At 37.8% G+C, this 21,795-nt stretch overlaps 1 protein-coding gene across 1 annotated transcript in view; it reads left to right on the forward strand.

Moving 5' to 3' along the window:
* The window catches only part of LOC122792184 (microtubule-actin cross-linking factor 1-like), a gene marked incomplete in the record, with an annotated part of 3,579,694 nt that overhangs the window by 1,591,972 nt on the left and 1,965,927 nt on the right, over positions 1–21,795 (forward strand). Inside the window, 1 exon segment of the mRNA XM_044059907.1 lies at positions 14,974–15,213. Within this exon segment, the coding sequence (XP_043915842.1) occupies positions 14,974–15,213 (240 nt within the window).

The following is a 21,795-nucleotide window of genomic DNA, read 5'->3' on the forward strand; positions in this document are numbered from 1 at the left end:
TTTATACCTCAAGAAACTTCAGAGAATTTTTACACTGATATCTCATGCTGGATGTATGATGGGGAAAGAAACAGGTAATTGGAAACTTGCTTTGAGGAATGTAATGAACTGACATATTTAAAAAAAACCCTTAGAGAGTACTTTGTCATAAACGCTTGGGACCACAACATTGTAACTAAGGAATGATTCTTTTGAGCTTGGATGTAAGATCTGAATTGCCCATACATAGTGCTACTGGCTGACTAAAAGGCATTTACTGGAAAATTGAAATCAAAAGAAAAAAACAACTGTAATTGAAATACTGTATATTTAAAAATGCATATGTGTAGTGCATGAAAATAATAAATGTTACTACGATTTTTCTTTTCTGGTAATGTATGCATGTCTATATTATTGTTTAAAATGTGAGAATTTAAGAAAGATGTTTAAAAAATTGTATGCTAGACCTTTGTCAAGCCATGCTAGAGGTAAGTCCATTTTAGGAACGTCCATATGTTCTGTGCAGGTTTAGAGGTCATATTGAAATAGTGAAGCTTCAATGCCGCGGTGGTACAGCGGTAGCGATGTTACCTCACAGCAAGAGGTTCTCCCGTTCGATTCTCGGCTTGGCTTGGGAGTGCCTTCTGTGTGGAGTCTGCATGTCCTCCCCGCAGTTGGGTAGCGTTTCGAAAGACATGCGTGCGTAAATGGGCATGCCTTCGTTGAAGGTTGGGCGTCGAGCTGGCACCTTGGAGTTTCGTAAAAATCTACTGCCAGTCATTAGCGGACCAGAGTTCCGCTATGGCGACCCCTTACTGGAAAAAGCCGAAAGACAAACAACAACATTGAAATAGTGAAAGGTTTAAGTTTCTGTATGCTTTTCATGTCAGAAAACTTGTAGAGATCAATGAGAGGGGGTACACACCCCAGGATATGCCCCCAAGGGAGATTTGGGTGTAGTCAGAATTGTCAGAACTAACCAGTAACCAGTCTGATCCCAGGGAGAAGCTTCTAGTCTTTTTGCCATTAGTCACTGTACTCAAAGTTGATAACTTTCTTCCCAGGATTTTCCCTTGGGCCCAGCAGTTTCTGGTGCCACAGGCCGTGTTTCTTGCAGTAGAACATGTGGTTCAGGACTTTGTTTTAAACAGATGCTTAAGGTTTGGTAGTAATTGTAATTATAAGGGGAAAGGCAGCATTATGGAGCAAAGCCTGATACCATTGCCAAGCTTGGTGCGTCTGTCATGCCTCAGTACTATCATTGACAGACATGCTACTAACAGTCAAGATTCATATCATCTCACCTCATAGCATTCTTATTCTTGAGTGGAGCCCCCATGCATTGGCTTTTCCCTGAAAGTGATGCTGTGCAAGGGGCTGCCTTACACAGCGTCTTGGCACCCAGAGACCATTGTCCCTGAAACTGATAAGGACATTAATTTCTCCTTTTCCTATGTCTGCCCTTCAGATGAATCCTGCTGTGGAGAAACCTCAAAGGTCATGAAGTCCTTTATGGAGTTGACCTATGGTATCCATCCTCCCACAGAAATACCTTGGTGTATCTGGAGAAAAAAGAAGGCTTTTTAACTGATCACACCAGAGTCACATATCAGTGGTGCCATTTTACAACCTAGTTTCACCCAGTCTGCACCTGTGATCATCTTCTCTAACAGCCCCTAGCTGGGTGGAGGAAATACTTATCCAGGCAGTGTCTGTTTAATTCCTAAGTAATGTTTTTGGTCCAGGGAAGTGAGAAGTGAACACAGCATGCTAAAGTTGTAATTGATTTTCTTTCTCCAGTGTCCAATTGTGAACTTCTCTGTAAGACACTGCAGTTTCAGCTGTGCAAATTCTGTAGCTAGAATTGCAGCTTCATGCACATGCCTGAAAAGGATATCTTGACTGAGGCTGTGATCCCTTAAAGAGAAGTTAAAAAAAAATCCATTCTGGATGCCCCTTTTATGGGCGAAGTTTTGCTTGGACAGTTCTGTCATAACTTGGAGGATTACTTCATGAAGAGGAAGCAGCCCTTAAGCATTTTGGAGGAATTTTATGACTCCCTTTTAACTCTTAGCCTCTTTTATTTTCTTTTTCAAATCACAACCAGTCACAGAACAGGATGAAGCCATGTGGCAGACAGTGAAAGGCTTTGAAATGTCATCCTTTAGTGCCAAAGGAGTTATCCAAGAAGATGACTCTGCTAGCCCAACTGCCTTGACTACATTCTGAGATTACCCATGGGCTTTGTGGGGTTTACAGCTTGCTTTAGCATGCTGAGCCATCAAAGGACCATTGACTTCTGACTTGCTTATAATAAGCTACATTTTAGAAGTCTGAGCCCCCCCACCCCCAAATAAAAAAAGAAAGAGTTCTCTAAGAGACCAAGCTGTCATCACACTGCTTTTGGGACTGACCCAGACTATACACCTAAAGGGAGCTCTAGAAGCAGTCATTCCTTCAAAATGAGACCAGTGATTTCCTTCCACTTCCTATTTACTCGAAAGGGAACAGATGTTTCCCACGCCCATCTTGGACACAGGCAGCTCCAGTGAACACAGAGTACCATATTCTGGATAGTGACTGCCTGTAGTGTTATGCAGTTGCTACTGCTGGGCACTTCAGTGGTGAAATTGAGCATGGTGGACAGCTTTAGAAGCATCAGTCTGGGGACTGCACAGGAGATTTCTTCAGTCCTGTGGGTGTAACCATAAACTAGGAAATATCCTCTCTGCAGGAGTGGAGCTGAACACTGTATGATATTTTTGGGTATTCCTTCACACAGAAAGAGTCTATAAGATCATATATTTGGCAGCTTGGCTCTTTCCTCTGCCTTCTGAGTTTGGTGGCTACCACAGTATTTTTGGTGCCTTTCACATGCTTGAGGATGTGGGTGTTGCAATGGTAAGAGATTACAAAAACACTACTTGCTTGTCATCTCCTATTCTCAGACTACTTTGTCTTGACCCTGGAATAATGGACTGTCCCACCAGTTATCATACGACCTCCTTTTTATGCAGTCAAACCAATCACAAGTTTTGATTATGGATACTTATCTGTAGGATGTCAATGTCCTCCTTGATTCAAGGGATATGGTTTCCAGAAGAGAGAGAGAGGTTTCACATCAGCTATTTGGAGCTTGAGCAATCTTTTAGGCCCTAAAGGCATCTCTGAGAGTCTGCTGGTCTAAAAGAAAGGCAGAACACTGCCTTGATGTTTTGTCAAAGAGGAAATCTAAGAGGTGTGTGTGTGTGTGTGTGTGTGTGTGTGTGTGTGTGTGTGTGTATATGTATGTATGTATGTATATATATATATATATAGATACTTAATGCTAAGAGCGGCCGATTCGCCGACAGTGAAATCACGCGCCAGAAAACCGACCGCGACACTCTCCCTACCTGCTAACTCACTTACACACCCCCCCAAGCTCCGACACTACCGCACACTCACCTATCTAGACCCATATATATATATATATATATATATATATATATATATATATATATATATATATATATATATACACACACACACACATATATTCCAGCTGAAGCAAAATACTGCCACCACCATGCTTCACCGCGGGGATGGTGTTCTTTTGGTGATGTGGAGTGTTTTTGCACCAAACGTTCCTTTTGGAAATGTGACCAAAAAGTTCAACCTTGGTCTCATCAGACCATAACACATTTTCCCACATGTTTTTGGGAGACGTGATGTATTGTTTTGCAAATTTTAGCCAGGCCTGGATGTTTTTCTGTATAAGAAAAGGCTCCCGTCTTGCAACCCTACCCCATAGTCCAGACATATGGAGAATACGGGAGATTGTTGTCACATGTAGTACACAACTAGTATTTGCCAGAAATTCCTGCAGCTCCTTCAGTGCTGCTGTAGGTCTCTTGGCAGTCTCCCTGACCAATTTTCATCTTCTCTTTTTATCAGTTTTGTAGGGATGTTCATTTCTTTGCAAATTCACTGTTGTGCCATATTTTCTCCACTTTTTGATGACTGTCTTCACTGTGTTCCATGGTATATCCAATGTTGTGGAAATTTTTTTGTACCCTTCTCCTGACTGATACCTTTCAGCAATGCGATCACTTTGATGCTTTGTAATCTCTCTGCAAACCATGGCATTTGCTGCAGCAGGCAACTGAGTAAATGTCGGGAAAGTCCTACTACTACAGCTGAACTTTATTTGGGGTTATAGTCTCTTTAATTGATGATTGGTGTGTACCCAAGAAGAGTGAATGTTGTAATTAAATCAAAAGGTGTTTCAGCGAAGTATTAGTTTAAGGGTGTTCACTCTTATGCAACCAGCTTATTGTACATTTTTTTTATATATTTTTTCCCCTAACATTTGTTTGTTTTTCAGTTGAATTGTACAGGTTATAGGTTGCATTAAAGGTGGGAAAAGTTTTGAAATTATTTATTGTGGTCTCATTTTTTTATATCACAAAAATCTAGCATTTTAACAGGGGTGTGTACAGTTTTAATATCCACTGTTTATATATATATATATATATATATATATATATATGTACACACACACACACACACACACACACACACATATATATATATATATATATACACATATATATATATATATATACACACACACATATATATGTATATATAGATATATAGATATATATATATATATATATATATATATATATATATATATATATATATATATACATGCATACATACACACTCGGAGCAAACCAATATTGCACTTGAGTAAACTTCCTTTACTACATAAATTCTCCTACTCATTTTCCCTGAGCTCAACACAGCCTGCATTGCATAAGTGTTTTACTTGTATCCAGTGCCGTCCAGGCAAAGTTAAGTACCTTTGATTGCTAAATCTCACTTAGGTTTTTTTCTGCCATTTTTGTTTCCTGATTTTCTGTACATTTCACGATGTTTTTGTTAAAAAAAAAAAAAACTTTTATTTTCACTGTTACTGTCTTGAAATTACCTTCAGCAAGGAATTTCCAGCTAGTTGTTTAAGTGGTTTGTGCTAGCATTGCACTTCTGGGTCTACTATACTGTGTTTTTACATCCTTTGGCTGGAGGTGTTTGCCTGGTCTGTTCTGAGTTTTGAAGTACATAAAAGGAGTCATAGTATAGTCATTTTATTGGCCGGAGGGCTTATTTAGTTTTCTGTTTTTTTTTTCTGTACTGCTGTAAAGTTTGCATGTTTATAGGTTCATAGGTTAGAACTAGGCTAGCTGCCCATGTGATAATCAACCCCTGCATCTTGTGTCTTTAAGGTAAACACTTAAACCATTATGCCAACCTCCAGAGTGCCCTTTACAGTAGCAAACACTTAGAAAACAAATATTCTCTGTAGCACAGTCTTTAAAACTGTAACCTGTAAAGTAGTAATATAGTACAGATATTTTGTGTGCAGACAAGCTTAGAGCAGCTAGCTAGGCATCGAGAGGCACTACCTACAGGTTTAGTAGAATTCAGTGTTGTGTAAAAAGTAAAGTTAGTAGAACTTAGTACTTTTCAGCATTATCTGTCCCAATAAAGCACCTTTATTAGTCTGCACAAGCAAAGCACTCTTAATAGCTTTCTAACCCCAATATGCCATCCCTCTGTAGTTCACAAATCAAGGAGTGGACAGTATGAATATGCAATGTCCTAACTTTTCTATAGCCAGCCTGGTGGACATAGACATCTTGAGACAAATGTAGCCATTTTGTCATGTTTATTGGCAACCACTTAATCCTTAAAGAAACAGACACAGTATGCAACAGCTGTACTTGTACTCATGCATACAAGTCCATATTGGGTTGTTGAAACCATGCACACCTCACATAGCACCCTACCTCTCAATGTCCAGATGAGAGAATCAGAGACAATGGACCTTAAAATCAGGGCCACCTAACTGACATAATATATGCCTATGCATATTAATGGGTATGCCTACACATTTTCAGCTACACAAAGACAGGACATAATTTTAGATAAATTATTAAGAGCTCTATACATAGAGACTTAATATGGGATTATTCATATTTTCAGACAACTGTATAAAATTCAAGTAATACACGCTCACCCACACTCACACCTACCCAAGAAAGTTAGTTTAAAGACTGCTTATAAGGGCCTCTGGGCCAATAGCCTAATATCGTCCTATAAACCTATTAGGTGCGTAAACATTTTTCGTATCATAAATGCATACATAATATAGAAGCAGTGCACCCAACAAGGCAAAACTCTCAACCTGTTTTCACATAAAATCTGCACAAAACATAAAATAAAATGTCCATACATTAGGGTCAAATTTTCAACACTGCTCCTGTAAACTTAAAAGAATTCAAGAATAACAGGATATTTATTAGCATGCATTTTATGAAGAAAATCAAAATCTGAAACTCAAATGTCTGTCATTATTTAGTCATTTCAGTAAGTGATTTGCCTGAAAACACCACATCTTATGAGGAACAGCCCAAAAATATGAGGCAAAAATCTGAAATATGACTCTCTCTGTTAGCACATGAAATCTGTACAAACGGCAACATAATTTGGGGAGGGGGCAAAGGCCCCAACATTAGATTTTAAATATTGCCTATAAATTTAGAAAAATGCTGGAATAACAAGATATGTGTTAAATGCATTTTCTGAAAGAAATTCAAGTCTGAAATCTTAAAACTTAATGAATTCAGCTTTCAACCATTCGGCAGAAAATTTTAAATTTCTGGTCACTAGAAGGTCTGCACAAAATGAAGAATTAAAATAAAAATCCAAAAGTTGAGTCTTGACGAGTGACAACAAAATTCATATCTGTTGTGCACAAATACTCCAACAGCTTGGCCTCTACTTTCAAATCCAACGTGTGATCATAACTCTCAACCTGGAAACATCAAAAATCTGGACATAGGTCCATGAAAAAGAGGTACAAATCTGTATGTTGATTAACATAACATTTGCACACATAATTATGTAACGCCACCCACTCCAATGGAATTGTGGGGTACCGACTTTTAAACGCAAACTGAAGAACACACAACCCAAATATGATCATGAAACACAAAATAAGCAGAAGAACAATAGTGTTTTATTTATATTAATATTTGAACTTGTGCAAACTAAAGTACAATGTTCTTTTTATTATAACAATCTGAACTTGTATAAAACTTTGAACTTGTATAAACCAAAACTGTAATTGTCAAAAACTACAAACAGCAGAATTAATGATTGGTTAGCTAGGAAATAAAAATTTACCTAAGAAAACACAATTGTGATGTACCCACTAGTGTCTGTAGCAAAGCCTGTGTTTATAGGCTTGAAAGACTCCAGAAAACATTTACAAGAAAAATGACAGTCTTGGTGGTCTCTACATAATGCTGGATTAAAGAGATTAAATTTACATTTTGCTGTATACAGACAAACTAAGTAGAATACTATTCTTTTACTGAAAATATTAGATTGGTGAATGTTGCTACATTCATGACCACTGCAGCAACATTAGGACTAGAATGTATTGGTCAACCTACCCACTGCTTCTACAAATTAAGAAAATAGCATTATTTACAGAGGAGTAACAGATTGTGGAATGCCTGGTTAGATTATACAGAGTATCCTCCTCTCTCGCCTTTTTTTTCTTTACAAGTTTAGATAACAAGGTGTACCAAAACCAGTACACTGACCAGTGGTCACACACACACGGGGGTGGGGGTCTGCAAATCTCTAAATTAAAAATATGAAAATCTTGCATGCTATTCATAAATTTTCTTGCACCCATCTCACAGATGACATAACAATTACTACGCATTACCTTTGTTGACAGAACAATTCAATTTTACAAGGCACACAGGTACACTAAACATCACACAAGTGAGAATAGTGACTACACACACACAGAAAAGACTCATCTCCTCTTAAGAAACAGGCCTACATGATCCACCTACCACAGTACACCACAAGTGACTAACAAGGAAAGGATGCAGGCAGTCTACTTTCCTCTTGTAAAGTAACAATCAATTCAGGAAAGGGTGAAAACACTACATAAGCCCCATTACAAAAATAAGGATCCTTTGGAAGTTTGGGGGCCCCTAAAAGAAGTGGTATCAAATATTTTCTGTCAAATGAAGTTTGTATTCACAATAAGCTCACAAGAAAGAAAAAAAAAACAAATTAATTTAAGCCGTGTTCTTTAACACATGGTAAGAGATGAGGTGCATAGAACCCTCCTAAAGGAGCAGCACACACTGCAGTATTTTATGTTTACAGTGTGCTGTATGTGAAAGTAGCCCATGGCTTAAAAAAAATATTGCTGCCTCAGTACTACAGTTCAGATCCAAAACTGCGAACTATGAATACAAAAAGTGTTTCACTACATCACCAATACGTATCTATTTTTTTCCCTTTGACGATTTAACATCAGTCATGTGCTACAGAAGAACCTTCTTAAAATGTAACTTATCCATCAGAAGAATCACAGTACAAGTTAAATATGTTAACTGTACATCAGAAACCAACAACACAGCAGGGTCGCACCACGATAATGCCATGGTTACACTGGCCTAGAAGGTATATCACTATTAAGTCAATAAATTAGACTTTGGGCATGTTGTGATGCGCCTTCACTTCACAGTGTATATCCCGAACACTCAGAAAGATAATGCAGCAGTAAGTGCTCAAGAATGATTAAGCCAAGTTAAAAATACAGCACACAGGAAATAGTTACTGTACCTCGCTCACTTTGAAGGCCAGCTGCACTACAAAGTCCATGCACTCTTGCCATGCCATTGGTCTTGGAAGTTGTCCCTTTTCTTCTCAGAAGCCTCTTGGATGGACAATCCACTGACTTGTGTGTGTGTGTCCTGGGCAGCCATCCCTCTCTTGATCCTCTCTGGGAAGGGAAGAGCTGTTGCAGCATGCGAGACGTGACTCTGGCTGACATAAACGAACACGTCACACACAGCTGCCCTCAGCTGAATTCCAGCAGGCTGCTTACAAAGCTGACATCATTGCGCACACCTCTGCACATGATGACGTCAGCCAAAAAAAAGAGGAAAAAAATTTTTAAAAAGCTGGGAAATTTGGGAATTAAGGGGGCCACTCGGGAACTTGTGACACCCCATTATTTGAACCTCAAAACCAGTAAAAACCAAGGAATTTGGTATGGTTGAGAGGCATGCGTATGATACAACTCAGCTCCCAAAGTCCAAAAAACAGAAAAATGGTCCATTCCCTTGAGTTTCAGCAGAGTCAAATGGATGAAACAGCAAACACTGATGAATCTTTAGTAGTAGTTCTTTCCACCTGGCTTCAAGCTTCTCGTCCGCAGTGTCTTCATTCCCTGCTCTTCAAAACAATGAACTAACTGCTATGGTACCTCCATTCCTTTCACTTATATGCGGCCTGTGCAGACTTAATTGAGGACCAAAAACATATCAGGTCTCTGCTTATCCATGTAATCAACTGGAAGTTAGGAAAGAAAGGAAGAAACTGGCCAACAACATGCAAATGAGATTCAGTAAGGCAACACTCTGATTGGCTAAGACATCTGCCAGAACAGAGGTCGCTGTACTGCAGGTATTGGGGGGGGAAGCACCCAAACTGGGCAATTGGGGGATTAAATTTAAAACAGGTGGTCCCGTGGAATTTGGGATGATTGAGAGCTGTGCATAGGACACAAACACACAGACTAATGTATGCTAGGGCACTTAAAAACAACCTTCCTAAACAGCAAAAATCACCTAGATCACCATTTGTCAAAGCTATGCCTCAGCAAGCCCAAGGGCTGTTAGAAAAAACACAACACATACTGTCATACTCAGTGTTGCTCCAAACACTAAGCCCCTACGGCAAGCAAACACACTTCCCAGGGCTCTCATCATAAAGGAATCCATTGAAAGGTATACTGATGCCCCTCTAACCAGTTTGAATAAGGAGAAGATAACTATTAATTACTTGTCTGGAGTCAGTATCTGCCAAGTCACGTTTACACTCCAGTCATTTTCAAAAGAAAACAAATCATAGTAACATTTATTATTTCCATCACTTGTTCCATAGAAACACTATTTTATCCCTGGAAACTTGTGTCAAACGCAGAAGCAGAAAAATTAAATGAATCTCAACATAGTGTTTAAAAACTGACAGGTTAACCCTTTTTTAAATAATGATATTGTTAAACACGGTAAATCTAGGCATGTATTTTAATACTTGTTTAAGGCTCAGCTAGCTAGCACATGGTTCACTGAAAATGTATCCCGTTGCAGCTAGTTGCTGCAGAATCTACACTGGCTAAATACAAGAACAGCAACTAAAAAATCAGTGTGTTGAGTAAAAAAAGACCAAACAAATGAGTCAGCACGTGTAAAAGGCTGAAGGTAAAACAGTAAAAATTCTGTAAATGCACAACAAAAATTCTCACCTAATTCCAGAGGAAAGCTGTGCAAAATGGAAGATACAATGACCTCCGTATCCAAAAACAAGAAAAATCCATATAGGATAGAACTGATCCTCCCATTCTAAAATGCTTAGAAACTGTCTTGAGACCTAGAGAGTACACTAGGAACATCTGAAGTAATCCCAAACCCAGTAGGGTAGAACTGCCAACTTAAAACCTTACTGGAATTACAGCACAGAAAAAAATGTGCATTAAACTTTGTAGTAAATATCCTTCATTAAGGATCCCTCGCATCCCAGTGTCCTAAAACAGTACACCCAATCCCAGAGCGAAACACTTGAAAAAAACAGTGTTATATTCTGTGGTCTGTCTCTCTCTCGGTATACTCTATCTTCTGCCAGAATAATGGTGCATTTTTCTGTATGTGTTTTTCCCATTGTATGATAAGTTAATTTAATGTTCTGTGTTACTATATGTTTGTATCTGGAGCTTTTTTCCCCTGGCCTGCACTGAAAATGGGCACCTACCCAGTCTGACATTCCCGGTAAACAAATGTTAAATAAAAATAAAAAACTCGCTGCATCTCTCCACCACATGAATCTGAATCATTCAGCATGCATCTAGTCAGCATTTTCCACTGAGTACTCTGGTAGCCATCTTCTCTTTTAAAGCCATCCTGTGGCTAACTGACTTCACAGCATGTGCCTAATGCTCCCGAAGTGTCAAGTCGTGACCACAGTGCCCAACGCATTTTGATGAAGACCGCAAATACAAAATGTACACTACTTCCTTTCACGATCCCACCATGAAAACAGGCTAATGATCAATAGCTAGCTAGGATAAAAAGGCTGCCCCCCCCCACCATTACTTACCAGCTGTGAAAACTAGAGGTCCACAGTCTGAAAAGTGAAAAAAAGACTTCCAGAAAATATCTTCAGTAATTCAAAAAAAAAAAAATCATGGAAAAAATTGACAGTTGTGCCAGTATTGTGATTCGTAGTCTGACTAAATTTCCTAGGTTCATGCTGATTCATCAATGGAACTTAGAATGAGAATGGTTTGTTGGAACCAAATCCACTGAAAATCATTTTCAGCAAAAATTAAACATTTTTTTTCCTTGACAGGACCTTGTGTAATTAAATCAAAAAGAGCTTCAACAAAGTATTACTTTAAGGGTGTGCACACTTATGCAACCAGCTTATTGTATGTTTATTTTTTATATTTTTCCCTAACAGATTTGTTTGTTTTCAATTGAATTGTACAGGTTATATGTCACATTAAAGATGGGAAAAGTTTTGAAATTATTTATTGTGGTCTTATTTTTTATATCACAAAAACCTGGCATTTTAACAGGGGTATGTACACTATATATATATATATATATATATATATATATATATATATATATATATAAAAATTGTGTGTGTGTGTCTACCCAAGTGTAATGACTGCAACAGTGAAACACGAAGAACATAGTACAGTTGTGTACACTTGTGTACACTTACCATAAATGTAGATGTTCGAGTGTATTCACTGTTGCAGTCCAGGTTACTCACCCGCCATCCCCCTTTCTTCAGATGGAACCTATCTTTCCTTCTCTGATTTATACAACATATGTGGTGTATTTGCTGGTACATGAAGGTGAAGTTTATATTGGTGCATGTATTATATATATATAAATTTTGGCTACCCTTGTAGGGGGCACCTGACATCTGGGGCAAGAAAAACTAAAGAAAATGGCGTTGGCCGCATCTTTTATACCCCTGACGACCTGATGTCAGGGAGGGGCGACAGCAGCCGACGCAGGACCCAGGACTTTGGAATTAGGCTGACTAAGGGCAACCTGCCAGCAGGATTACCCAAATGTAATGACTGCAACAGTGAATACAGTCGAACATCTACATTTATGGTAAGTGCACACAAGTGTACTTTTTCTACCCAAGGTGATATGCTACTAGGAGAGATTTGGCCAGGGCATCAGGGAACTTCCCATACTCATCATTGCTGCTAGTGGGACCCATTTTGGAGGAGCACTTCTGTTTTCATTCCAGGTGCAGAGGTGGCCTGTATGAACAGGTAGGCAGATGGAGAGAGAAGGAGATGGAGTGGTGAAAAAAATGCCAGAGAAAGCAAATATAGAGGCCGGAGAATTTGTGTAGGATTCCAAGGAAATATTTCAAAGAAACCTGGTTGATGGAGTTAAGTCAACAATGATGGATGTATAATTACAACCCTCCAGTCAGGAGGATAGTGGGATGATTTACTTAAAATAATTGTGGTGCAGAGTGAGCCAGAAAATAAAGGAGCTGTTTCCTGGGGGGGGGGGGGTATTATGGAGAAAATACAAAAGGAGGATGCAGAGACAATACTGAAGAATAGTGGTGAGATGGAAAAGAAAATATATCCAGAGAAAGTAAAAAAAGGCAAAGTGGAGTAAGCAGAAAAGAAGGCAGAAAAAAATGGAAAAAGGAATTAAGTCGTAAGGATTTGAAGTAAAGTAGACAAAGACAGGGATGTCCAATGAGTCGTATACTCTTTGCATTAATTATGAATGTGCTGGTATTTGAAATAAATTTCAAAATGAAGGGGGCATGGTATATAACATCTGAAGGGTTAAGAATTCCAGTTCTGTTAACATATGCATATGACAATATAATAATTGCAAAAAACAAAAGTTGTGTAAAAGAAGTAATGTGTACTAATGAGTGTCTAGAGATGATAGGGATGGCTTTAAATAAAGAGAAGTAAAAGTTTAGGTGATGTAGTAAAGATCAGAAGTATATATTTTACAATGAATGAAATGTCCGTGTTTGGTATAACATTTTGGAATAAAGATGTAGAATTCAGTGGGAAAAACAATACTAGAAATAAAACAAATCTGTCTTTTCTGGAGACCATATAAGTTAACATACAGAAAAAAGGCTTATTTGATAATTCAGTACCGATGGGAAATGGCATACTTAGCAAGTCTATTTATATTGCCAACAATGTTTGAAAAGGAATTATTGCAAATATTTTTTCATTTATATGGTGTTGTAGATTAAACCCAGTAAAAAAGAGTTTTGTATGTAAGTAAAGGAGGATGATGTTTACGGTTAATTAACCCAGTGGTATATTCTGCTTTATTAAATTTGTACAAATTGTTAAAGTAGATAAATGAAAAAGATGAGAGATTAGTAGTAAAAATTGTATCAATATAAGTGTGATAAATTTGGAGGTATGGTGAAAGAGTGTATAAATGAAGGAATAAAATGTTACCAAGAAAAATATTTTTGTGTAAGATAAAAATTAATGATATTGAAAAAGATGGAAAAGCATGGTACAAGAATGTAATGATAAGATATTACTATGTAAAACCATGGAAAATGTAGCCGATAAAAAATGAAAGCTATGAAAAGAAGCAAATGGTGCAATCAGAAAGTAGAATCTCATGATTTTTTGTGGAGACTGGTAGTAGATGAATTGCCAAAAAGGGAATATACCATATAAGAAGAAAAGTGATATAATATGTTTACATAGTCAAGAAGAAGAAGAAACTACAAAACGTGTTTTTTGAAATGTAAGAGAGTAAAAAAGTTATGGATATAGCTATGCAAAGTTTTTTGAGGATGTAAAAGAAGTGGATAAAATAAACATATATGTGATTAAATATGGATATTATACGAATATAATATTTTAAAAGAACAAATAAGTTACGTTGCATGGAATGAAAGAATAAATGACATTATGTTTAATGGTGAATGGATCTTAGCAACAATATTAAGTAAAATCAGATGGTGATCATGGAAAAATGAAGTGTGAGTCTGATATGAAAATTTAGTGTTTTTTTATATATATATATATATATATATATATATATGTATATATATATATATATATATATATGTGTAAATATGAGTTATTTTTGTATATAAATAAAGGACCTCTACTCTCTTCAGTAGGTGCTGTGGGATATTTTAGTTGCACGAGTAAACTCCAACTCAAACATCTCATCCAAAGGATGACACACACAGGAGTGCATATATGCTGCACTGCAGTGTCAGCAATCCATATACCTGGTATGGGAACAGAAACCACAGCCTTCTGTACCAAAGATGTGTGTGCTACCTGTTGCATCACTAACACTGCTTCACACTGATACAGTTGAAATTTCCATACCTATGGCAAGGATAACCTCTACTGTGTTGACTCATTTGGGACTTTGGTTCACTCTGTTCTTACATTTACTGAAAACATTGCTGCATAACATGTGTGAAATAAATTTGTTTTGCATAATCCTTTTGAAGTGTTGAATAAGTAATGCATGTTATACTTCTGTAGTTATGTCCTACATTTTTTTTCACACCTTTAAATTCTTTTACCACTAAGTTAGTTATTATGACATCGGTGAACTGGAATCCTCTTGGAAATTGTAAAACTTATTCTTTTATTATTATTCCGCTGTTTGAGTTGTGTTACTAACCATGATCTGCCATCATTTCACGTGTCAAGTGTTCACCTGACAGCTGATGAAGCTGTTAATGTTTGAGCCTCTCATTTAACAATAGTATATATGCAAATATTTCATTAAACAAATATTGTTTCACCACAGCATTATTTTCTCATCATATATTTTGTTTCTTCAGGCTAAGGCATCGGAAGGACTTTTGGAGAACCAGAGTAAGATTAACAATCTGTTAGGATGGGTAAGCAGTATGGCTCACATGGAACCAACAAAGCTGGGAAATGCAATAAAAGCAGACTCTGTTTCCGGACTTCAAGCTGTGGATGGTACCATGCACCAGCTCTCAGCCAGCCATGATGAGGCAGTAAACAGCAGTTCTGAAATGGGAGGAAACCTGACAGAGCAGTATGAGAAACTTAAGGTAGTGCAGCATGTCTGATAACATTTGCCCCCTGTGATTTAGTTGTAGCAGTCTCAGTGAATTTCAGATGTAGTTGCTCTCTATGTGCACTCACTGCACCTTGTCAGATAGGTTGTAAAATCAGCTAGGGTCCTGTCTGCTGCTGTGCTTGCATAAACTTGTTACATGTCCAAGACTGCATAACCGTCGGTGTAGCATTGCACATAAATAAACCAGTGTGTTTAAATGAAAATATTTACATTACTTAAGCAATTCTCATATTTTGTAGTTGAAAACAGATCAGTCTCATTCTAGTTTCACTGTTGCATCAGAATTTGTAAACCAATAGCCATATGTTTTAAGTAGATATTTGCAGTTTAAAATAAATGCCAGTAAAAGCATAACATCTGTGTAAGAATTGCATATTACAGTAGAAACTAGTCGAGCATTTGTATTCATAAAAGTGAGTTTGAATTATTTTTGCAGAGTTTGAAGTAAATAAGACTGTAAGGAAATGGGGGGGTATTTTTTGTGCCTAAATTCTGTTTATTTTATTTTATTGATGAATTGTTTCATCAGCTAGATGAGCAAAAGCAAAGTCGACTCTTTCCAGACCTGACTTTCGCCACTGCAGTTTCAGAAATCATGTACAAATTATAGTTTCTTCAGACACAGCATTAAGAATTCAGCGACAAATTAAAGATGTGTTTGGAATACAGTGATAAGACATTATCTGGTTATGTTTATATTTATCATCGTTAAAGTCCTTTATTTGAAGCATGACCGTCCTAGTCTGAGCTTTAAGAGAGTTTTGGAATTGCTGTCTTAACCTAGAGAGTTTAGTAGTTCTTATAATATTAGGGGATGTGCTGCTTCATGTAGATTGTCCAAGAAGAAAGGCCCTTCATCCAGCAGTAAATATGCATTGAGTTCAGAAAAAGGGAGATGGCTAAAAGGTGTTCTGAAAAACTGTCTTGAATAATGGATATATATATATATATATATATATATATATATATATATATATATATATATTCTATACATAGGTGGTAGTGCTTCATGTAAAGTGCAAGTACCATGAGACAGGTGATTGTCTGCCCGGAGATGCAGCATAGAAACTTGAGCCAGTTGCTGTGACTTTGTTCTAAACAGAAGTAAAGTTAGAACATGTTCTTTGGTACTTGTACACATTAATAACCTTTCACAGACATTTTCATACAAATAATTTAATCCATTTTCAAGCAGGCAGTTATAACAGTTATTCTAACTTAATTATTTTGAAAAGTTTTCAGCCTTTTATAGCAGTTCTGTCTAGTGTTTGACAATTGTTTCAAAACTGGAAGCAAAAAGTTGCCAAGTTTCTGTCCCGTATGTTTACCCAGTTAACTTGTGATAGAAATAAATGTTTTGGAATGTCCAGTTTTTCAGTACTGCTACCATCCAGGCTGCAGAGCTTAATTAAATCACTTGGAAAGGAAATGCTACTCTAGGGGTACTTTGTGCTGTTGTGGCTACTGCATAAGCAGCATTCCATCCCCCTATGCTTCCTCCAGTCTTTCCTCCTGTTCCTGACATCCTTGTACACTATTTATTGGACACCGTATAGTGCTGCATTCCTTGGCTCTGCTACTCTAAAGTAATATTTCTTGAAGTTTTTTTTTTTTTACAAAAAAAAAATGTTTCTATGGTCTAACAATAACAAATTGAGTGATAGAACCTAAAGTGTTTACAGACTTCATAACTGCCCATATTGTTTCAGTTCTGAACATGCTGCTATACTGCAGTTGTATCACTAAACAGTAGTATTTTCTTGTGCGCATTTCTAACGTTTCCCTTTTCCTTGGATAGTTTTTATTTACTTTGACTTCTCCACCATGGTTCATTAGAGACGCATAATTTCACTCCTCTCATTATTAGCATAAGCATATCAACATTTTCACGCAAAAATTTCATAAGAAACAAATTGCCAAAGTAAAGAAAATAAAAATATGTCTAATAGTCTGACTTATCTGTCCTTTCTCAGCTTACTTATCATAGGAGAGAGGTCCAACATGAGTACATGCCTTTTATAGCTAGTTGATGCATATTTCCGGCATGGTTCTAATCCATCCCAACATCAGAAAAATATTTCACAATTCTCTACTCATTTTCCTATATGTTTTCCAGGATAACCAACTAGCAAAGCATTTTCCTTAAACATTTTCATTGCCCGCCTTCTCTCTCTAATTTCTAATTCATCTGTCAGTAGGTTAACTTCCATCCCTGTTGGTACCTCTAGACTTCCAATTTCTGGATATTTTTTCACTTCTAAAATAGCAGGAAAATTACCCTTACCACTTTCCTGCCGTGCACATCACTATTATATCCACATTCCATAAGTTTCATTATCTGAAATTTCTACCTCAAAATCCGCAGAAATATTGACCCAGTTCAGCTTTGAAGTTTATTATTTGGTCTTATTCAAGTTAAATATACTCCATTGCACCAAACATCCTTTCATCACATCTCCAACTTACTGCTTTGTTTGGAACCATCCTTCTCAACCTTTTGTGTATATGAAAAAAAAAAAAAGGCTTATGGAGACACTTTCATGTGGCTGTCCAAAGAGACATGACTTTGTAGCAAAGCAGGGCATTTACCATAGTCTCCTCTGTGTTCACATCCATTTATTACTCTAGAGTTTGCTTCCATTTTTTCTGCAGTTTATCCACTTCTTTAACATTTAGTCATCTAACCGCCCTGCTTACTAAATTTTACATATCAGTCAACTCGTATCTCTATCAACTCCCATTATTAATTAGAGTATCTGTGTAGTTATTTCTAATGGAAGGCTATTTAATCCCACACTACTACAAATTCTGTTTGTAAATGTCTTGCAGGTCCATACTTCTGTTTTGCTTGCCCCACAACCCCTCATACTTCAGCTGGTGCCTGTATCTTAATTTCATCTTTCTTTCTTTCTTTCCAGTACCTTAGATGACTTTCTTCGGATGTCCTCATTCTTTCTCCTCTGGGTGTTATATAATTAACCCATCAATGGATTTCTCCTCCCTTTAATACATTTTTCATAAACACTTGAGTCTGTTTCATGACATGTAGTAACTCAGCCTACTGCTTCCAAGCACATAACCTTTGTATGAGTACCTTTCAAATCCCTTCTCAGGTCCTATTATTACTTCCGTAGTAGTTTTCATTTCACATTGCGTTTCCAAATTGAAAATAGGTGTAAGAAGTTTACTTGTACTAGATAATAATATTGCCTTGGATCAGGTATGCTCAATCCTCTGCATTAATTTGGTAATAACTTATTCCAAGCTGCTGTACATCTTCAGCCTTCCTGTTTGTAATCCTTTGCCATTTTTCTGATTAGAAAATTCCCATGACCTCTGCCAGAAAAGCCCAAAACACTTGTAATGTTATATGCAGTGTAAGTAAAGTGCATTACTTGCAATCTGTGATCCAGCTCTAGGCCTGTCATCTTTCATCTTCAGAACATTTTCTTTCAGCCTGTTTTCAACTTGTGTGTCTTGTTAAGAGAACCCCCTAATAAACTCCATAATCATGTACCCTTATACTTAATCAGTTTATCCTTCCCTAAAGTTCAGGCACTGTGATAGAACAAGTAATCTTTACTGTCTGTGTTTTGTTTTTCCTTTATAACCAAACACTTATATGTATACAATGTCTGAAATAACTTCACACCCCCCAGGTAGGTTGTCAATGAATGCATCATCCTCAGGTTATAATATTTAAAAGTCTTCACCTAGGTGTTCTGTATCCTTCCACATCTAATGACCTCACCAAAAGACTCCAGTTACAGTGTTAATAATGAAGACAACAATGGGCACCCTTTTGTCGTGTCACTATATTTAAAGACTAAGATCTGCACACATTTATTTTAACCTGTGTCCATTGTTTATAATTCACTTCCTTAATACTGTTACAAATTCTTCTGTAAATCCAAATGCTAATAAAACTTTACATTAAATGCCCCTTTACCCTGTCAAAGGTCTTGTGTGAATCAAGGCTCACTACCAATAAAGGGTCGTTCTGTTGTGGTACTGTTCTCAACAACAGACCCATCTTCAGTGTATTGTCAGCAAACCCACATTGATAACTGTATGTAAAAACCTGGTGCAAGCCTAGCTTATTCCTCTGTCAGTATGGCCTTGTAAGTCATGTCATGATTTAATACTGTGATTGAGCCTGTATGACAAAGAAATACCATAATAATTCACTTTCCTGTGAATCAGTATACCTGCCACTTATTTTCATGATTCAGGTGTTTGTTTCCTTTCCAGTACTGAAGTGAATAATGTTACTTAGATCTAATGTTTTCTGACTGTATGCTCAAGAACTCAATTGGCAAACTGTTGCAGCTTGGAATTTTCCCTAAAGCCTGTCCTTTAAACACCTCCATCATCATTCCTTGCAGTTATCAACACCATCAAATTATTAGCGTCTTCACTTGTAAGCATTGGCACCTCTAGGTTTTCAAAAAAAAAAACACACTTTCCTTTTCACTGCCTCCCACCTTTGTTCGGACTTCATTTAACCTTCCCTAATATTGCTGAAAATAGCATCGCTCTGTGGTGCAGGGAAGGATTCCTGACTGCATTCCAGGTGGCTGGGATTTAACTAGTATCCCTGGAACTGGAGGATCCAGGCAGGGAGGGGACAGGAGTGAAAAGGTTTGCTCAGCTTTCCTGGGGAGTAGAAATGGGTTGCATGCACTTGCAGTCGCACTGAATGGTAGCTCTCTGGTGGGAAAGAGGAAGCTCACTACTCGTGCTTCTTCATGGGGCGGGGCCTGAAGGGAACGCCCTCGTGGAAGTGAGGGTGACATCATCCTCTGCCATCTCATTGCATGTCTGTCCCCTATGCATAGGGTGCATGCATTAGGAAAAGGGAAACCAGAAGGTGAAAACCTCGAGTCACCTCAGAAGGCTGTTTGAATGATGGCCCCTCCCAGCTGATCCTCGCCATGGTGCTGTGGAACAAATGGATCAACTGGCCATAAAGGGGAATGATCATCAACAGACATTGGATGCACCGATTGAAAAAAATATTGCTTGAAAGTACTTAACTGTCAAGATTGGAGCATTACTAGTACCTTAAACATCTTTACTTCTCATACTTGCTGTGTTCCTTGCAGCCCCTGTTGTTTAGTTCTAACCTACGTTTTTTTTGTCTTCTGTGGAATTATAAAATTCTTGTGTCTTAGGAATTGATGTAGAAATTTGTTCCTATTCTTTTTCATCCCTTTCAGTCCCACCTTGACTTTAATACTTCCTCTTTAATAGAAATTTCACCACCTTCTGATAACCTCCTTTGCTGCTCCCCCAACTTCTCCACTAGTTTTATCTGTTCCTTATGTTTGCTATATGAGGATATACTTCTGATTTTAACTTTACAATGTATAATGTTTGCTAGTTTCCTTCAGGCAAAGGTACATAAAACTCCAAGTAACTGAAGGTTTCAGTTAAAAAAAAAAAAGCTTGGGGGAAACCTAAAAAAAGACCCCCCCCCAATACATTCTATTAATGCATGGTCCAGAATTAACCCAAGGTGTACCTTAATTTTATTTCCAGACTATATGTGTTAGACATGTGTACCACTGTGTGTAGGTTAAGTGTCAGTATTTCTTGGTTACAGTGGCCAGGTTTTTGTAGATTGTGATCAGTGATGGTTTTGCTGTCAGTAGACCTCTAATATACTGAACGTGGTTCTGCTGTTGAGAAGGGTGCCTTAACTTTTCAGTGTAGCTAAACCTCTACATCTTAAAGTGAGCATACACCAAAAACTGATTAAAACCTTAAAAAATGTTTTTGCAAGGGGACAAGCCCCGTACACCACCTACACCCACAGTACTTTTATATACCAAGTCTGAGATTGCACAATAATGGGGAGTGAGGCAAACAGTAGTAACCTCCGGTGTGCGATCTCACACAGAAGACATACAGCAGCACAAACCAGTAACAGTGTAAGTAAGTGAATACAGCAAAAGACTGCAATCACCAAAATCACAAAATAGCTTAACTTCCATTGCAAAGAAAAAATGTTTAACACTTAAAGAAAGCTAACCAGTAAGATAGCACTCATGCTAAATCACTGAAACAAAAAGTGTAAATGAATCAAATGGATGATTCACTTACTGCCACCTTCAAAATAATCAAACAAATGCAGCATTCAGTGTGTTAGCATCAACATACTACAAAACACACAATGTTCAAGCAGTGAATGAAATGAAAGGAACGTGTGTGTCTGTGTGTCTGTGTGTCTGTGTGTGTGATGTCCTTCAAGGATGCATCTGCAGTCATCACATATGGGTTGTCCTGCCTCAGGCAGCCCTTCGGTCGGCCGGATTCCAAAGTCTGGGTCCGTAAGCCCTTTCCCGACGTCAGAGCGCCTGGGGTATAAAAGCGTCAGCCGACGCCATCTTCCTCAGTCTTTCTTGCCGCGTGGTGCCCGAAGCAGAAGCAGTTCGCAAGTGCTGGTCGGCCAGCTCCTGTAATTCAGCTAAACCGAAGACTTCAAAGCTAAGTACCCGTTGGGGACTCTTTCTTGCCTCAGCCCGATGTCAGATAAAATTAATAATTACTC

This window comes from Protopterus annectens, chromosome 1.part2, assembly GCF_019279795.1.
Source record: "Protopterus annectens isolate FY-2018-M chromosome 1.part2, PAN1.0, whole genome shotgun sequence".
Lineage (NCBI taxonomy): Eukaryota > Metazoa > Chordata > Ceratodontiformes > Protopteridae > Protopterus > Protopterus annectens.